At 34.9% G+C, this 20,872-nt stretch overlaps 1 protein-coding gene across 4 annotated transcripts in view; it reads right to left on the reverse strand.

The window, feature by feature from the left end:
• Positions 1–4,046: 4,046 nt before the first annotated feature.
• LOC129801938 (uncharacterized) overlaps positions 4,047–20,872 on the reverse strand; it is a 108,293-nt gene continuing 91,467 nt past the window's right edge. For all 4 annotated transcript variants that reach the window (XM_055847426.1, XM_055847430.1, XM_055847427.1 and 1 more), the window contains 4 exons: positions 11,916–12,563; positions 10,655–10,850; positions 6,886–7,013; positions 4,047–5,716 (listed from right to left, as the gene is read on the reverse strand). In XM_055847426.1, coding sequence (XP_055703401.1) covers positions 5,615–5,716; positions 6,886–7,013; positions 10,655–10,850; positions 11,916–12,563 — 1,074 coding nt within the window. In that variant the 3' untranslated portion in view covers positions 4,047–5,614. The remainder of the gene's footprint in view (positions 5,717–6,885; positions 7,014–10,654; positions 10,851–11,915; positions 12,564–20,872) is intronic.

A 20,872-nucleotide genomic window follows, 5' to 3' on the forward strand; every position in this document is an offset into this window, starting at 1 on the left:
ATTTTGACACTTGAGCACTTCGAAATTCGAACAGGATGTAACTTCCGCCACCTTACAAAAGTATTAAGATGTAATAAAGTTTCTTTTTTTGGATCTTCAAATAGATTTTCGAATTTTTCAAGATCTACTTCTGTACGGAAAGATTTTGGATTTTGACTTTCAAGAGTTTGGCGTCCAGGATTTAGGCTTTCGGAGCTTTAGCTTTCGAGTTTTTGGTTTTCGGGTTTTTTGCGTTCGAGTTTCAACGTCTCGGAATTTTTACTCATTCGGAATATTGGCTTCCAGGAGTTTGCCGTTCTGGATTTTGGCTCTTCCGGAAAATTGACGTTTGGAATTTTGGCTTTCAAAATTTTAACCCGGACGCACATCGACGCCTCCATTCCACACTATGCTAAGTCGACTTAGCCTTGTATTACTCCGAGGGATATGTTTTTCCTGGAACCCTTAATTAGCAACTGTTTAAAATTTGATGGTCATCAAACGCCCGAGTAACCAGGATATTCCATAAATTACACGGACAGCATAGGACAACGCCAACTTCAAATGGCTCTCCTGAAAAGTAGTCATTCTGAGATAGCATAGTATGGGATGGAATCGTCGGTTGTGTTTGTTTATTAATATACAAAATTCACCGTATTAGTCAAATTGATCGGTTTTAAAAAATCTTTCTAATTTATTTACATAGATTTAAACATTTTAATTCCCCAGCCAAACTATATGACTTTTCTTAAATGTAGAGGCATTTTTCTTAAATGTTAAAGGCACAATTAGTCAGCAGTAAAATTAAACATTTATTATTATTTATTTATTATTATTTATTAATTTCTCAAACAAATAGGGTTCGCCCCTCTTACAATGTTTGGCAAAAGAAGAAGAAAAAGAAAAAAAAAAGGTTATTGACAAAATTTAAGTAAGTGGATATAAGGCAAAGGCAATATTGAAAAAAAAAGTAAATTAATTTATTAGGACTGAGACTGGAAGTACCCTGTTATTCCGTCAACGGATAGTCGGGCATTCGGGGGAATAGAATTATATAAAACTATCCCCTTGACAAAAAGCGTGCGGGAGAGCTGATTCGAGCTAGCTCTAGGAACCAAGAGTCCGCGGACCCTGGCAGAGGCCCCGGGAATCAGGAGTGAGGCCAAGTATTGCGGTCTCCCAGAAATTATCAAACGGAAAAGGAATGACACCGCTCTCAGACGGAGAAGTGATGGGAGATCACAACCCACCAGGATATTGCGATGCTCGGAGATGTGATCACGGGGGCCGAGGCCACAAACGTACCTGACACAGCCGTGGAAGGTTACAGATAGCCTCCGCAGTGTCTCACAATCCGCTGCGAAGAACAGTTCAGCCCCATATGTTATTATGGGTATAAGCAACGCCTTAACCAAGAGAAGTCGAGTATTTTTTGGCGTGAGCTCACGATACCTACGAAGCGTCCGCAGAGTACAATAAACTCTTTGGTTGATATGAGAAATGTGGTCTGACCAGGAGAAGGACGAATTGAAGATGACGCCGAGATTGCGTGCTTTCTCAACAAACGGAATCGATTCTCCGTAGATTGTGAGAGGTGGAATCGGACCACACAACGACCTTTTAGATATTATAAGGGCCTGTGACTTTTTAGGGTTTAAATGAAGGCCATTATGAATCGCCCAGGACTCTATGCGAGCTAAAACCATGTTTAGGTGGTTAAAAGTCTCTGTTGGATTACTTGGGTCACCATCAGAAAACACTTGCAGGTCATCTGCATATAGATGGTAAGAGCAACCGAGTAAGGACGACGGAAGGTCATTTATAAACAATGAGAAGAGAAGTGGGCCCAATAGCGACCCCTGAGCCACGCCACAAAGCAAACTTGAAGGCCCAGACAAGCGACCACCTGCCCTGACTCTCTGAGTGCGTCCACCGAGGTAGGACCTAACCAGAGACACGGCGGGAGAAGAGAAATTAAATTTTTGGCACAGTTTAAAGCAAAGGAGGTCATGAGGAATGCTATCGAAAGCTTTGGAAAAATCTAAAAGAAGTAGCACGACAAATTTACGATTATCCAGAGACTGAGCAATATCATGTTGTACACGAAGTAATGCAGAAGTAGTGCTGTGCCCAGCGCGAAATCCTGACTGAAATTCAGCAAGAAGACGCGCAGAGTCTAAATAAACAGTGATCTGCTCTAGAAGTAAGGCCTCAAAAACTTTAGAAAGAACGGGTAATAGACTTATTGGTCTATAGTCCGACAGATTCACTGGGTTACCAACTTTAGGAATGGGTATTACCAAAGCCGACTTCCATAGACTTGGATAGGAAGAGGAAGTGATAATGAAATTAAATGTGCTACATAGGATTGGTAGAATAACCGGGAGAATCAATCGAACAAAAGCCAAGGAGACCTCATCATCCCCCTTTGCCTCAGATCTAACACGTGAGATGGCAAAAATTACTTCCTGGGGCGACACACACTGAAAACCGAAGCCCTCCCAAGGCTCATGAGGCAATGGTGGGCAGGTAACAGGTGCAGCCGCCACACTAGAAGTGAAGTACCTATTTAGTTGATCGGCATCAGGGCCAGATGCAACTGAAGAGCGAAGAGATGGTTTCAGGCCAAGCCGTCTGATATTTCTCCAGAGAATATTAGGTGGAAGATCAGTATCGAGACACCGTGAGTAATACGCTTTTTTAGCTCTGCGAATCTGGGACGAAACTCTATTACGCAAACTAATGAAGATAGCGCGATCGGAAGAGAGACCACTGCGCTTCCATTTTTTACGAGCTGCCTCGCGTTTCTTCATGCTCTTCAAGATAGGAATAGTCAGCCAAGGGGTATTTAAGTTTTTTATAAGTACCCGTTTTTTAGGAACAACATCATCAAAAATGGTATTGATTCGATGTGTCAGCATATCAATGCGATCAGAGGCACTTGGCAAAAGAGAGATTTCGTCCCAGCAGTACATAGCTGCCGCAGACTGGGCCAGAGATGGAGCACACTTAGAAACATCAGGGATTAAAGTTGTCTCATTTCTGAACATTGGAGAGTTTTAGGTTTTCATTAGAAGGAATATTGAGAAAACTGAAAAAAATGTGACGCATCTACAACTAATGGAGACGTAATTTAATAACATTGTTAAGCAATTTACTTTTGTAATCTGCACCTTTTGTTGATATGTCAGAACGGAAATAAGACTTGAAATAAAAATTGATGAAAAAGAAAACCACATTTTATTTTCCTCTATTCTTTAGCTATTCTGGGCTTTTGTAAAATCGATGGACTGAATTAATGGGAAAGTCTTTCAAGCTCTCTTTTGTTGGTATAGTGCACTTGCCAAAGTCTGGGATCTGATGGATTGTATATCCTAAGAAGTCTTTTGAGTAGTGGGAGTCAGTAGAATGGAATAGAACGCAGTCAACAAGAATAATACAGAATACATTTGCTGCAGTAAAATGCATGTATTATTATTATCCTGAAAGTAAAGGGGAATTTTACGAGAAGTCACATACCATTTGCCAAAACAGACGAGTTGGTTGAGTGAAAAATAAACTGAAAAGTTATTTTTCGCATCTCTTACTATCATCGCTTTTCCGTGTTATATTTGAACCATTTCTCACCAACTTTTTTTGTTTCACTTTTACCATCTCTTTATAATATTAATCTTTCAGGTATCTTCTATATGAGGGAATTTCTAAATGCACCCCACTGTGCTATAGGGGAAACTGGGGCACCACCAAACACGGGGTAAAACCAAACACTGTGATTTTTTAATCGGATATTCGACTTCACAGGACAAGACTTACAAAAATTTATAGGCATTGTAGGGATGCTTGTCTACTAAAGAAATGGTCGAGATAGTCCAAGTAGTTTAGAAATAAAAATTAGTGTTTGGTGGTGCCCCAGTTTCCCCTAGACCGGTGAGTTTCAACAACTCTAGCAAACTTTCTTTTTAATTTCAAAACGCATCGAACTTGAGTCACTCGGTGCTTGAATTATTTAAATTCTGTAATAGAACATTTAATCTATTTAAGGATTTTATAAAAAAAAGAAAAACAACTTTTAGCTGTTCACCTGTAAGTTTATTGATACATATATAACTTTCTTCATCTTCTTTTACAATTCATCATCTACAAATATCTCCGTTTGCAATTATCTGCCTTACTTGATTTTACTTCCATCTTAAGCGCAAAAATCATGCATAAATATTTGTTCAACAATTCATTTTGTAATGCCAAAGGTTTTTTCTCTGTTATTTAGAAGCTCCTGATACATTTAGTGATTATGCTCCTGTTTTAATCACTGCCTGTATGAGGAGTTTCTGTTTCTGAAGAAAAAACATTTGGCAAAATCTTAATCTAGATCAAAATAAAATTTTTTTGTAATGTTAAAAAATGGCCAACATATTGCACTTTGACATTTTTCTAAGTGATTTTTTGCGTCCTCAGATGTTAAGTTTATTTTATAATCACTCAAAAATCCGAAAAAGACAATTTTTGGGCATTTTCTATCTAGCGCATATTTTCGCATTTTGCGAAGAAGGTTTTTTTGTTTTCTAAGCAATTCTGGTGATCTTATGAAACCTGTACTCAGTGACCACCAAATGATGCAAAAAGTTAACCAAAAAAAAACTTAAATAGATACAAATTAAATATTTTCATAAATCATAATCATCTTTTTGTCGTTGTCATATGATCGTGTACACTGTCTTATCAATAGTGAGCAGCATTTGTTACTTTTACATTTTCGTTTGTAAGTAAATAAAAAAAATCAAATATCAGCGTTTCTTTGCAAATTGTCTTTGCTATGTTCTTTTTTCATCACTTCAAAAATTTCAAAAATTGATAAAATCTTTGAGCGTGCTTTTTTTCGTATAATCATTAAATGTCTGGATTTCATTCTTTGTTGATAAATAACACACGATATTTAATTGTAATTTTTTTTCAAAAATTTGCTGATTTATATTTTTAATAGATTTTTTTTATCTTCATGCTTCAATAAAACACTAAATAACATTCTCTGTTGTCAATCGAAAAAATTCAAAAACATCAAATATGGTCACAACAATTAATATAGAATATGTTTTATATATTTCTTCAGTGGGGTTAAATATAACATTTTTTACAATAGTTTGTTCAGTAATTTGGTTTTAATTTTTTTCTTCAACAAAAATCACAAAAAAAATATTTATTAAATAAAAAAAAATTAATTTTTTCAAAAAGTAAATCATACTAAAACATTCTCTAAGTTCTATTCACATTTTTTTGCGCATTTCCATAAAGCAGTAAAATATCTCTGCAATATATTCTTCATTCGTGTTAACATGAGAAAAAAATTAAAATAGAGTAGATAAACAAAAATTGTTCAGATTGAAAAAATAAATAGAGGAACAAATAACAATATAGTTTTTGATAGAAATATTCAACGGAGTATGTCTTATATTTCTAACAAGAAAACAAAAAAGAATTTTAGATAATTCAAATAAAAGAAGATTCTAGTAGAAACTTGAATGGAGGGATTAATAAAACAAAAAAATATAAAGATATCTTTCTTTGTCAAGATAGTTGGGGGTGTAGACGATAAAAAGAGGAGGTTCAACAGCCACTAAATAGAGTTGTCAATTTGACACTACATCATGGGTTGTCCGTTGACGTGTTGTGTGCCTGGTGGAACTCTGTAACCAGGATAGTTGTGACTGAGGGCGTTCTTGGCAAAAAATGTCGTGTAATCCTACAAAAAAGACCAACAATAGAGTACCAACAGGCAAAGACATTGTGTGTTAAAACTGCGTGTGCTTTTGTGTTGGCCCTGAAATGCATGAAAGAGAACAAACCACCCTCACTGGGGAGGTTCCTGATGACGTACTGATGGAGACAGGAAGGCTCCTGAAGGTATCAGAAAGGTGACAAGAAAGTAATTTGTATTAAGTGTACTTTGAGAGGGGGACTATCATCACACGAGGCACTCATTCAATTCCGTAAAGAAGTGTTAAGGACAGAAAATAACAACAGAAAGTTTCGGAACAAAACAGCAGAACAGAGAAAGCTTTAATTAGCGCCTTAGCTTTAAAAAGATAGTCAGAATTATGCTTTATTCAGGCTAAGATAGAGAATAGATTGTATCATCAGGAAAATCTAATTAAATATTTAGAAAACCACATATTAACTTGGATTTCAGCATTTCAATCTTTATCCAAGATCTATATATAGAAAACCTAATCAATTCTTGAATGTTTTACTGTCTTCGAGATTTGGTCGTATATTGTTTCAAATAGATCTCCAAGAAGCACAAACAACCATTATGACCTTTACAATATCTTGAGTCAAAAAGTTATTCTAGTTTATTAAACTTACACCCACTCTTTTACTCAATCTTACTTCTCATCCTTACCATATTCCTCAGATATTGTGAATAACGAAATGGATATTTCTGTTACCAAGAAAATCTACAAATGTTTATTTGGGTCAAATATTGCCAATTGAAACTTTCTTTTGTCCTCCATTTGGGAAAGTGTTGTTTTCTTTCCAAGGAATTGCAATGGCAAAAGCATTTCCATGCCAAATAACCCTTTTCAGAAAATCAAGATTTCATTCAGAAACTGCATTTTGCAAGAAATTTCATAAATAATTAGTTATATAGATTCTGCAATTGAAGCAAATGCACTTTTGACATTGTTCTTTAATGTTAAGTCATAAAGCAATAAAAATCCTCCTCCACAATTACTTTTAATTTTTTTTTAGATTTAGAATATTTAGCCAAATAAATTATCGAAAAACTTGAAAAAAGCTCCCCAGTTAGGGTGATGTTCGCATTAAGAATTTTAGTGTAGTGTTTTGTGTGCCTGGCAAAGAAGGTGAATTGTGGACGGAAGCCCACTCTTAGAAATTAAAAGTATTAACTTTATGAACACGTCGCGGACGACAAGCTGGTCCGGCGGCTAGACGCAGCCGGGCCTCGTTCTCAGCAGCAGCTTGCTGTTTGTACTCCGGTGGAGGCCACTTTTGATCACCACGCATATTGGAGCCTCCTGAAAAAAAAAACAAACAAAGAGTTAAGTCAAATAATTTTAATGTAAAATCGGTTAGTGAACTACTTTAACAAATTCGAACTGTCTAGTTTTTGAAAAGGGGGTCCGTGGTGCAATTGGTAAGAGCGTTCGACTCTTGGGCAGTGTGACGCCCAGATCGACTGTTCTGAGTTCGAGTGCCACCCGGTCCAAATGACTCAAGTGTCTGAAAGGACATATTTCTCACACACATTATAAACCGAATAAATATTTTTACATTGAATAATGTATAAAATGGTAAAAATAGTCCGATATATAAAAAAAAATAAAGTTTTAGAAGATAAGAAAGTTATGGATACCATCATTTAAAGTTGTGATCCTAAACGAATATTTTTACAGTAAGTTGTCTTGATTGACTCCTAAAACGCGATAGTGCACTGAGAAAAAAAGAGGGTGCGATTAACTTTTTTTCCACAGAACTTTAACACTTTTTAGGTGTAAAAATATATCAACATTTTTTAATGTTAATTTTACAGCTTTTAACTGCTCGAACTCCAAGAGAGAGCAGTTTTCACAATACAATTTTTTTTTTCAAATTCTTACCATCCTGGCTGCTAAACGGTAAGAGATATTTTTATAAAAAGATAAGAGACACCGGTCTTCGGTGACCCCCCCACAAGTCAGCATGCTCTAGCGAACTAACTTACCCAAAGTACCCCACCATCCCTTTTATCCCCTTCAAAAACATGTTTTTCGACTTTGCAAAAAATTTGCCCTAGCTTTATCAATGATTTTCGGATATATTTTGTAGTTAGTCGAGGTGAACATTTTGTCCTTAGACACCTATCACCGGTTAATTCGCCATCTTGAATTATTCAAGGTCAAAGTTCAACCAACCTGGAGGGTCTAATTTTTAACGGATTTGGTCAAATTTAGACATTTTTGAAAGATATTTTAATTCTGAACCCTACTGCATCGGTCACAATCGGTGGTGAATCGGTAGAGTAAGGGTAATAGCCCTAATTCAAAAATACTGTTTTTCGCACTTTTTCACTCTTTTGACCCATATAAAAAATCAACGGTAAGAGATATCAACTTCCGGTCTTCGGTGACCCCACCTCAAATGACATTACCTCGAAAGTACTCTCTTTAGTTTTTTCCTTTCCCCCTTCATACGTCTCCTATCCCCCTAAATTACGTCAAAAATGAGGTTTTTCTAACATTGCACAAAATTGGCTCTAGGGATTTCAATGATTTTAGGATATGTTATGTAAATGGTCCAGCTGAAGATTTCGTCCTTCTTTCACCGATTAATTTGCCATCTTGAATTATTCAAGGTCAAAAGCCTAATTTTCAACCGTTTTGTTAATTTTATTAATTAAAAGGTTTATGATTTTCTGAAACCCTCTTCTTGAACAATTTTCAACTTCAAGCTGGTTTTGTGGTGATTTATAGACAAATTTAATTCGACAGTAATTTTATATGCACCAGAAAAATTTGCAAAAAGGAATATAAGGCAGAGCTCCTTCGCGGGAATTCGAGCAGCTCGCAAAGCCTTGAACGCTTTGCCACCCTTTTTTAGGGTAAAATTAGCATGAAAAAGGGTAATTTTAACCCTTAATACACCTGAAAAGGGTAATATTTACACCGATTTTGGATCAATACTGCAGGGTAAAATTAACATTTTAGGAATGTTATTTTAACTTTTTCGGATTTCTCTCAGTGTGAACATATTTTATCAGCCTTCACCCACCCAAATACAAACAAATAACTTTTCTATGTGCAATTGATGCAATTAATCCATATTACTCTCATATACATAACTCTGAATAACAACATGATGTATTACATATTACATGCTGTTGAAGCCAATAGCAGTTTTGGGCTGTTTTCGTAAAAATACACAATAACAGAAAGTTGCTAAAAAATAATACGGCACCGTAAATTCTAGTGACTTTGCCTTCCGGGGGTGATTTTCCCACCCTTTTGATACCCTGACCTAGGATACCCTAGGCTGAGCTAGCTGATCCTAATATTTAAAGACGGTCTCCACTGATCCTCTCTGCCGTGTTTCATCGATAGGGGGAAGTGGGGCACATTTGAAAGTGGGGCACCTTTGAAATTGGGATTTTTCATCTATTTTTAAGTAGATCTGAGCCATGTCGTAATGTAATTTAGCTTCTCAATCTGTTTGTGCAGCTAAATTATATCACGATGAGGCTCAACTTTATTTAAAAATAGGTGAAAAATCCCAATTTCAAAGGTACCCCACTTTCAAAGGTGCCCCACTTCCCCCTAATGAATATCTTTAAGTGCCAGAACTAAAGAAAGGCTTACAAAGCTAGAATGACCAAGTTAAATAATGTGGAATCACCCACACGGTATCCAATGAAGAACATTCGAAATATATACGAGTGTTCATCTAAACTCGAACTTAATACGTTCAGCCGACCTATTATATGACATAAATTAAACATAAAGATTGTTAGTTAACCCTTTAAGGACGATTGGAACACCGGTGTCCCATAAAGAAAATAATTTTTCCTGACTATCTAAAGTTTTTTTTTCCTTATATCTGCACATAATTGTAAAGTGGAAGGTTGAAGGAATCTGGAATATTTTTTGCAAGTCTCTAGCTACTTTCTGTGTAGTAAATATTTTAGCTAAAAAATTGCGAATTTTTAAATTCCCAAATTCATAATTGATTTTATTTATTTTTTATACTTCCAATTTTTTTAAGCAAAACCTTTTTGGCAATAAAAACTACAATATTCATACGTAATATTTTTCATTAAAACAAAAAATATTATTCATTGGTATTGTCAGAAAAATTACTTAAATTTTTGGGCTATTTTTGTCCCTATCGTTCATAGAAGCACAAAATACAAAATGCGCCGAATCGGACTCTGTTGGACTTTCCAAGGTTAGATGTAAGACTTATCATTGACTATGTTTCTTAGATTTTATTGTTGATTTTCAGTCCGTAAAAGTATCTCGTTGTTAAAGGGTTAAAACTGCTCTCTCTTGGAGATCGAGCAGTTGAAATGTAGAACGACAGTGGAGCCAAATATATTTAGAAGAGGAAAACCCGTCATGAAAGAGACTCTTTGTATCAATGAGAAGTGTTACAACGCCTAACGTTGAATGCGACTATAGGTCGATAGTCTCAATAGTCTCCAATAAATAGAATGGTAATGTTTTTAAAAATATAATATTTTGTGTATAACACACCTTCATAAACATTGTTATTCAAGAAATACCATCTAATTAACAACGGGTTCAGAGAAAAGTTTCGTTACTTAACGAATTACTTATTGTAAATCTTAAAGATCATGTTCTAATGAGTAAGTTGAAACATTTGGCAATTTCAAAAACGACTAATGTATTTGCTTTTGAAAATCGTAAATTCGTAAAATTAAAAAAAAAATTAATTTAGGAACATAAACTAGAACGAATTCCCGCCTTCATATGTACTCAGTTAAACAAGATCGACAACCGGAAGAGGACTAAATTATTAACTTTCATGCTTGATCAAAATTAATTACCAAAGATTTTTGTACAAGTGCCAAAGCATCGTGTCTATCTCTAATCTGAAGCCAAATTTTCGATCCGAATTGAACCGATTATAGGCGGTCAATCCAAATCTGAAACCATTAACTAACCTTTGAAACTGAAGACTGGAGGTTGAGATGCGTAGACTGGTGCCGGAGTTTGAGAAACAGGCAGTTCAGTACGAAGGGTTATGACACCCGGACTTTGTTGACGAACTGCTTGGTTCTGAGCTTGATAGTACTGCTGATTCTGTGTATCTTGCTGATATGATGTAGATGTCTGGTAGGATTGTGTCTGGAACTGATTCTGAAGAATCAAAATATTTATAAGAAAATTGTATTTTTTTTTTTAAAAGCAACTATTGCAAGGGGCATCAGCGATAAAAATCGATACGCTCAGAATTTTCTACAAAAAGCAAAAAACACGATGAGACCACCCAAAATTATCTGACTTATTTCATCATTTTATGTCTCCATTGCTTATTCATCAATAAATAGCATAATAACATAAAGCACCATTAATTTAGTAATAACATCAATTTTCAGAGATCTTAAGAAATTTCTCCATGAATTGCTTCAGCAATACCATTATCTTGATAGAACTTTGTATGCAACAAGTTTCACGCATTTATAAAGCAGCAGAAAATAAATAATGCAAATTTCTCTTGTACTGTTTGTGACACTTTTGGCGAATTCACTTTAAAATCCACATTTAAGTGAAAGGATTTCGTATTTATAAATAGAGTTTGTTGACACAGCAGAGAAAGCTACTTCATAGTGTGGGATATTTTAAATAAGGAATGAGAACTAGCATTGCTAATAGATTTATGAATCTTTCTTTTTTTTTAATTTATTCTAGAGTTTACTTGCTAAAAGAATTTGTTTATACTAAACGCTTTACGGCTTTTGTCACATTGTTATTATTGTTATTAAAAATTCATTAAATATAAATTAATTATAATAATTGGCTCATTATGTATCCTAATGCCATATTAACCTTTAAATATACAGTTGTTCTTCAGAAGTTGTTGAACTAAGCAGATGACGTTATAAATAATATGATATCTCTTTTTCACGAAAAATTGCTAAGTGAAGTGATTGATGCAATAATGTCAGTGATCCCAAGCAGTTAGCAATATAAATTGGGGTCATTTCATGCAGCCACATCAAATATTGTTATGAAAAATAACTAAGAAATGCCTTGTCTTGCAATTAAAATGATGAAAACAATAAAAGTCAAGAGGCTATTTTGAGAACCGTCTGCATTTTTGTCGTTGTTCAGTAATGCAAGACGATGTTCTTCCGGAGGCCTCCTGGCGCAAAGCCAGACTCTCCGCATTGGTGTCTCAGCGTGAGAAATTCCCGAACGTACCTGATAGGGCGCAGCCTCGTACTGGGGTGCCTCGTATAATGGGGCCGCGGGACTCTGCTGGGTATATCCGACGCGCGTTGGGGTAGCCGCTTTCACTGGAGCCCAGCCGCGTGGCGTAGGTGAGTAACTTCCGCCAGGGGAGAGAGTAGATGCTGAAGGATCGGGTGAGAGTTGGGCTATTGGAGGAGATAGAGGGGCAGCAGCACTAGGTTGGGATGCTCCACGTCGCCAAGATGGCACCTGAGACTGAGGCTGTGGCTGTGGCGACTGACCGAGAGCAATACCACCAGAGAAAGCTGCAGTGCTAGGAGAGGATCCACGTGGGACCTCGGGACGATTGAGGTAGGATGGTGCTGGAGTTGGGAACTGACGGGAAGGCTGTGGTGGCTGCGTCACCGGTGCCTGATTGTATTGCGGCTGTGAGTACGACTCTTGCTGCGAATACTGCGGTTGGGTGTAGGTTTGCGGCTGGGTGTAAGATTGTGGCTGGGTGTAGGATTGCGGCTGATCGTACGATTGCGGCTGATTATACGATTGCGGCTGAGCGTACGATTGAGGCTGACTATACGACTGGGGCTGCGTATAATTCTGAGATGCACCTACCACTGGGGAGTAGGAGGCAGGCTGCGCGCTATAGGGGGCACCGTCCTGAAATTCAATAGTAAATGATGTGATATCATGCATAGACACACACAGTGCGAAAATGAAATAAACAATCATAATTTAACAGTTATTCAAATTTAAATTTATGACAGTTAAAATATTTTAAATTTCATGTAGATCCAAAACTATTCAATGTTCGGAAATTGAACTCAACAATGCAAAATAAATTTTTCATGCAGAAATAATACTGCAACAGAGCAAAATGCATCATCCCATAAATGGTACATTGCACTTCAAATTCCGACCAAAAACATTTACAGTATGGATAATGAATTTGGCATTCGATGGGACAATTGGTGAAATATTTTAATTATCTCACTTTACACCCATTTCACTTCTTGTTGGTAATAATGTGAATTAAATCTATAAAATAGCTTTTCATCATAGACCATGGTAAATTATTCAGATGAAAAAAGTGATTAAATTAGATGAATAATGAATAAATATAAAAGAAAAATTATTTCCGCAGATTTAAAACTCTTTTCAATTATTTTTATTTAGTAGATGACCCTTGACTCAATTTTTCCAGCCGATGCAAATGATTGAAGGGTCTGAAGGGACATAAATTTCTCATACAAATTGTAAACCGAATAACAATATGCAATCCGAATAATGCATGAAATGGCAAAAGAGTCCAGTGCATCAAAATAAATAAATAATCATAAGGTAAAGTACCCTCTAGTCGGCCGGTTCCTCAACTCGGCCAGTTGAATTATTTAACCAATTTTTTAACGTTTTATAGTCAATTTCTATGAAATTTTCACTGACTTACGTTATATATAATATAATACACCTTATAATGTTAAATCGGTAAGACCATATTATAACAAATCTAAGTAAATTGAATAAATAGTCGCATTGGCCGAGTTGAGAAACCGGCCGACTACAGGGTACTTTACCTTATTTGGTACATGCTCCAAAGTAACAGAAAAATGCTTTCAGTCCTCGCACACACTCTGGCTTCGAACATTTCATATTTTTCCCATATTTCTTTTTTTTTGGAAACGTGCGACTTTAGACTACCTTTTGAAATGTCATAAGATCAGATTCATTAAAAAATATAAGAAAAATTAGAAGTGTTCGAAACTAGTATGTGTGTGAAGCCTGAAAGCCTTCCTCTACTATTCAATATCAACACTTGTTTTTTTAAATAATTAAATTTTGTTTTCAACTGGTTCAAAGGCTTAACGGTTGAAGATGTAGATCGACCTCGAACCTTCCTCTACTCTCACTCCCGCTGATCGTTTTAAGCTGAGTTTCTTAATAAAGGTTTTTTTTAATTAGGGTAAGTGTGCCAAATTTCGACATAGTTGCCTGCAAGCGCCAAAGTCTCAAGTTTGAAATGTAATATCTTTAATAGAAATTGATTTTTTTATTCCTTCTACATAAGGAGTGTTGCTTAGAACCTTATAGACAGTTTATCGTCTTTAGTTACTTTAAAATCATTCTTAATACATTTTAAAATGAATAAAAATGTAGACATAGCTTTAATGCCCTATTTCGGCCACCTTCATTCTCATAGTTCCTTGCCCTTTAGGAATTCTTCCAATGCCTTTTTCACGTCATCTCGTTTGTCGAAGCTACATTTTTTTGTTATTCTTTTGCATTGTATAATCTCTAGAGTAAAAAATTAAAAATTCATGGAAACTCTAGGAACAAAAAAGGTGGCCGAAATTGCAAGCTGGCCGGAATTTGGCACACTTACCCTATTCTTTTAAAATAAAAAAATTCATCTATTCAGTTTTGAACCGTTTTATAAAGAATTAATATTCATTTCAAATAGATTCATATTTTTTAATCAATATCCATCTAAATATTTCAAAAAGTGTGAATTTTCTTATAATTTTCCTTGGTAATTGTTTTTGAAATTTACTTTGCTAATTTTCCTCACATTGTTATCCCTTAGTTTAAGCGCCTTATTTATGAACAAAGCGTAGCTTGAATTTCTTAATATGTACCATAGAGTTCCCAAAAGTGTCTCAATGTTTCTCACACTTTGCCAAATTTTCCAATTTCACGTGTGGTGAAATTTTGGTCCTACACCTCCACAAATTCTACTCCTGGAATTATCATATAGAAACACACAAGTTTTCACCAGTTGGAGGCCAAATGTTGGGAAGCAAAAGATGGGTTCTGCAGGATGAGGGCTCAGGAGTACTCCATCGTTATCGTGTTGAAATAATAATTAGGCGTCTCATTAAATTAAATTGTATGAATGTTGTGTAATTCCCCGACTTTGTGAACAACCCACGGAAGGCATTGGCAGTGTAATACTGAATCCAAAATGGGAAATATTCCACTAATTTTGGAACATTTTCCATATCTTCTGCACGGTCTTTCCGCCCTAAAGAAGCGCAAAGGCAGAATTTTCCGGTGGGATAAGTAATCTCTCAAAATTAACTAAAAAACCCCCCCCATCCTGGTAAAAATCATTTTTCCCTTGCGAAAATTAAAATGATCATTTTCCGTGAATCTTTTCGCACCTAAATAATCAATAAACTCGTTCATTTATGTGAAAAATAGAAATTAAAAGATCTGTCAATCAATTTATAAAATGTAAAGCTGTCCTTCGAGGAATTATACTAGAAAAAGCTCATATTACACAAACTTTGTGTAAATTATTTTAAACATTTCTAGGAAAAGAGTCTTTGTTGATCTTTGTGGAATTTACTGACAAAATTGAGAAGTCAAGAGGTTGAATGCAAAGTTACAGCATAAATTTAGAAGCATTGGAAATAAATAGGACTTTGGTGAAATAAATACAAGGAGGATGTGGCAACAGCGGATCCGGCGGATAGCTTAAAATATCGTCCACTTTTAGTAACCACGGATATTGAAAATAAATTTATTAAAATGTTATTGAATAATCTTCGCGAATATTTAACATAAATATAGTATTTTTCTGTCAAATGTTTATTCTTTTTATAATCCCTCTTCATGGAAATCGCTTAAACATACTGATTTTCTTTTATAATTTTCCCTCCTGAGAGTTAATAATATAATAGAGTAAGCTCCTCCCAATTATAGGTCACACCCTTGGTCTCACAGGTTCTGGTTTTTCTCAGAATTATTTAAGTTATAGTTATCTTTCTTCCATTATGAATTAAAAAAAATGATATTACATGATTTTCTATCGTTCGTAAAGGGTTAAAGGAATGATATTTTTTCTTATTTTGTGGCACCATTCGAGTTTCAACCAAGAAGAAATTGATGGAAATGATTTTCTTAAGCAGAATTGTAACACTAAACATAGAATATTTTAAAGTATCAACTTTAATTGACTGTAAGTCTGTAAGTTATGTAAAAGCCTTAATTTAATATGAAAAAAAAACAGAAATTATTCATTAGATTGAATACTAACTCTTTAAAAAAAATCAAGATTTAAAAAAAATTGGGAGTACAATGAAGTATTCTCCATTTTTCTTAATTAAAGCATTTTCCTTGGCTGAGAAGGTTTCGTTCTCAACTTTTGCTATTAAAAACTATCTCCAATTTCGTGTTTTAAATGCTGATTACTTTTTTTTATTTGTATTGAGCATACTCTCATTACACTATTCGTTTTATTCTGTGCTTTTTAGCTTAATTAAAAGCGGAAAGCATCACACTTAATTAGATTTTCAAAAATTACATTTAGTTTTAGATACTGCCTCTGATGTAGGGACTTATTTACCATGACATTATGGCATTTACTGCTCAAATTAATTTTCAATATTATTAAATCATCGTGAGGTGGGTCAAAGGTAAAAAAAAAAGAAAACACAGAGTATCGAGGGCAAGCTTTCCTTTCAAATTATAAATTTTCGCTTTTTAATTTCTCAATTTAAGGTAAATAAACTTCTCTTCTTGGCAAAGGCACACAAACTTTTTGGAAAAAAAAAACTTTTCACTCAACTGAATTATTTTTCGAGCACATAGCATATCGTGCTGAACGAGCACCTAGAATTTGTGAACTTTTAGGCATTTCTCACGCGATTGCCTTATGGTGAGCGACACAATTGCTGAAGCTCAGAAGTCACATCAAGTTTTGCAGTTGAGTTAAGAAGTGTTCTTGCATTTTTTCCACCTCAACTCAAAACACAATTAGAACTTTTGTGTTTCACGGAAACTTTCATGGGAGCTTCAAGAGTTTTTATAATTTTTGTTTGTCATATAAAAACTGGTCATTCTGGCATGGCACAAAATCTACAAAGAGCACCATCTTTTCAACGAAAAAATAAAAATGCACTTTATAGATACTTTAATTAAACATTTGTGTGATGAAAGTTTTGATCTTTTTCCCACAACTCACAAGTGTGTCTATATTCTTTCGCAGCATGAGATTGCACATATTCTTAATTAAAAGAAAATAGTAATTTTAGGATTTTTCCCTGAAATATTCTCACGCAGATTCAACCTTACAGGGTATTTCACAAAATAGATAAAATACCAACAAAACCTCATGAGAAAATAAATTTAAAATCCTTTCTGACCACTTTTACTGGGAACACCCGATAAATTTGAACTGGAAAATGTTGAAATTATTACCCGTTCCACCGTGCTGTCTAAACAATGATATACTGCAAAGTATGAACAAGAAATGACATTCCATGTTCCACGATGAAATTGTTAATTAAACTTACAGCTTAACGCTGAAATCTTTTCATTTCATTATAATGGTTTCCAAAGAAATGAAGACCTTCTATTACCAGAATCCTACAATAATTACACTGAAATTTTTCACGAGCTTGCTAGCTGACCTAAATATTAAGGTGTTGTATACTGCAGTATATACTGTACATATTTGCTCTAAATCTATCCGTGTTATAAAGTAAAAAAAACCTTTAAGTTTATGAATAGGTTCAAATTTCAAATTGGTTGTGACGAGTTCAGGCACTTTGCAAAGTCTGGGATGCTTTGCCACCTCTTTATTTTAATAATTATGGGTTTTTAACCGATGTATTCCGGTCTTACAATCACTATTTATACTGTTGTATCTAGTTGAACGTCTAAAATTATGGTTTTCCGTGATTTTCATTTCGAAGGTTATTACATAGGTATCACCGAGAAAAATGTGGATGGTAAAATTTACCATCCTCCATACAAAATTCTAATGGCCGGATTGTAAAAAAGTCACCCAGCAAACGCGATATTAAATTGGACTGTCAAAAATTCGTCGGTTGCCTCAGCAACTGTGCTAACTGCATTTGCTTTGTGTCAGCATTCGTTGTAAGCAACGCATCGCTGCGCGGCATTTGCAATGAATGCAGACACAAAGCGGATGCAGTTAGCACAGTTGCTGAGGCAACCGACGAATTGTAGAATCTATTGCATGGATAGTAAATTCTAATAGCCGGATGGTAAATTCTAATATCCCGGATAATAGATTTTACTGGCCGGATGGTAAATTTTACTGGCAGGATAGTAAATTTTACTAGCCGGATATTAGAATGAAAAATGTCGGAAAAATTTATTTTACCTTATTTTCATTGATTTTTATCCATTATTGTTTGAGGGCTTGGTGCCCCCTTCTTGGATGATATTCTCTGTTTTTCAAGCCATTTTGGTGCGTGAAAATTGATGACTGCGCCGAGATTTGAACACGCGCCCTTTGTGATGACAGTCCAGCATCTTTCAGCTGCGCCACGAATTGCTACAATCTATTCAAAGCATATCGGGAACCGTTGCATCGGCACACACGATATTCCAAAATGACATTCTAACAGCAGGATGGCAAATTTTACTGGCTTGGATAGTCATTTCAATCCAAATTACTATCCTCCGTTAAAATTTACTGTTTTCCAGTTAAATTCTAACATCTAATATGCGGCCAGTAAAATTTACTTTCCGGATATTAGAATCTAAGAGAGGTCAAGGTAAAATCTAAATGAGGATAGTAGATTTTACCATCCGGCTATTAGAATTTAATATCCATAGGATAGAAAATTTTAAAATGGCAAGATAGTATATTCTAAAGGAAAATTTCTATGAAGGATGGTAAGGTAAGGTACTCTCTAGTCGGCCGTTTAACAAGTCGGCCACTATGTGTTCTTCAAGTCGGCCGGTGGAATTATTTATGCATATTATCTAATTTTGCAATAATATTCCAGGAGTTTTATAACATCATAAGGTCAATAATTGTATAAATAACACAAATGACCGAGAATACAAATGAAATTAGACACAAAACATTAAAAAAATTATTAAAAGTCAGAGGATTCAAATTTACCTTAAGCAATATTGGTCATTTTTCAGCATATTTTGATGTTCTTTATAATATTCACGACATTTTTTCACAAAGAGTCATTCGATTTATTACCTGTACAGATTACTTTAGCAGTCAAATTTTGAGTCAAACCGCAAGTTGAGAACTTTAACTAACTCACTGTGCAAAAATTTATTTTCATTATTGATAAAAATATTAATTTTCTGTCTTAAATGTGAAGGTGTGAAATTTTAAAGCCATGTTCCTCAATTCGGCCGGCTAAATAAAAGAATAAAAAGAATTTTTCTCTTACAATTTTTTGTTTTCTTAAAATTACTATTCTTTAAAGGTTTTCTTTCTTTCTTTCTCAATATCCTTTTCTAGTCCGTAAAAATGTTACGGGCTTTTAAAATTTGAAAAATGGGTGGCCGACTAGAGGAACCCCAGGTGGCCGAGTAGAGAAACGCTTATATTGAAGTGGCCGAATTGAGGAACACTCTACATTTTTAAAACATTTTAATTTTTTAATAATCTAAAATTATTTTATCTCCAAATAAAGTGTACAATCAGATGGACAAAGATCTATACTACAACTTAGGGTGAAAATTTGATCAAAACAGGCAAATTAAATGTCCTTTTACATAAGTTTTTCATAAAACCCATCCTTAAGTGGCCGACATACAGCCCCTTACCTTATTTTCTACTATCTTTTGAGGCAGTAGAATGTAAAGACACGATTTGTAGAAAATACCATCCAAATTTTTCTCGGTGATATCTTTATACAAACAAAAGTACTTATTATCTCAATTTTGATTACAAAATGGCGGTGTAACGTGTGTAACAGTGCATAGACTAATGTTAGATATTTCGATTGTACCAAATGATTTGATATTTTTATGAAAGGTTAGCTCCGCATTTTCGTTGTATGTAAACAACGTGTTTTTACCTTTCTTTTGGTGAAACTCTCATCAAATTCTGTTAATTTTTCACTGAGATACGAAATAATAATGGAAAAAGAAAAGGGAACTGATCATGTACACGTATCTAAAAAATCCTGGAATCAATCACGCAGACCTTGGAAAACTCATAAATACCTCACGCCAGACCGTCCGGAGGGTGATTCTTCGACAGTAAAACCACTATCCAGAAACCTGGATGTGAAAAAAATCGGGGTATTGGAGATCGAGATTTGGAGAAAAAGATGATCATGCGCTACAAGAAAAATCCTTCGACATCTGTGAGGAATATGGCTAAAAAACTTAAATGTTCTCCCAGTATTGTGCACAAAATCAAACAGAGGAATGGTCTGAAAACTAACTCAGTTCAGGAAACTCCAATCTAATTGACCGGAAAATACCGGGCACTCAAGAAACTCATAAGAAACCTGCGGTTATCTATAGGGTACATGGGAAACCCACAAATTTTTCAGGGAACCTTCGCAACGCATACATTTTTTCGGAGAACTTGGGAAACACTTTCAGAGAAACCATGAGGAATTAGAAGAACCCACATATTTTTCAGGAAACATAGTGAACTTGAAGATTTGCAGTCGAAACTACTAATTAATTAATCTCTTCAATGTCGAAAATTTTCAAAAGGATAATAGTCAGGGAAAAGTCTTATTTTTCAAAACTTATAATTTCATGTGATTAGATTAGATTTCTGAAGCTATAAAGCCCTCTATACACTAGAGAAATTTATGTCCATATTCAAGCAAATTTACTACGCTTATGTGTAGTTAAAACTATCAAATAAGGACAAAAATTTCCTTAGTATTGAGAAAAGTGGTTTAATACTCTTCAATATGGACATAAATTTCTCAAGTGCGTAGGTAGAGGCCATTATGGCAATAACACACTTTTAGAAGTTTTCGTCAATATTTTGAATATTGAAGAAATCTCGTATGCTTGTGTATAAAATTGTCGAAATTTTTTCAATAATTATGCCACATATGGACAGAAATTTCTCTAGTGTATAGAGGGCTTTATAGCTTCTCCGGGTCCCTGTCGGAATCCCAAAAGCCAAAATCTCGGACGCCAAAATCCCGAATTCTTAAAAGTATCATAGCTACTCCCACGATTGCACCCGTGCATACTGAAGAAAAAGGGAAATT

This window comes from Phlebotomus papatasi, chromosome 2 (assembly GCF_024763615.1).
Source record: "Phlebotomus papatasi isolate M1 chromosome 2, Ppap_2.1, whole genome shotgun sequence".
Taxonomy (NCBI): Eukaryota; Metazoa; Arthropoda; class Insecta; order Diptera; family Psychodidae; genus Phlebotomus; species Phlebotomus papatasi.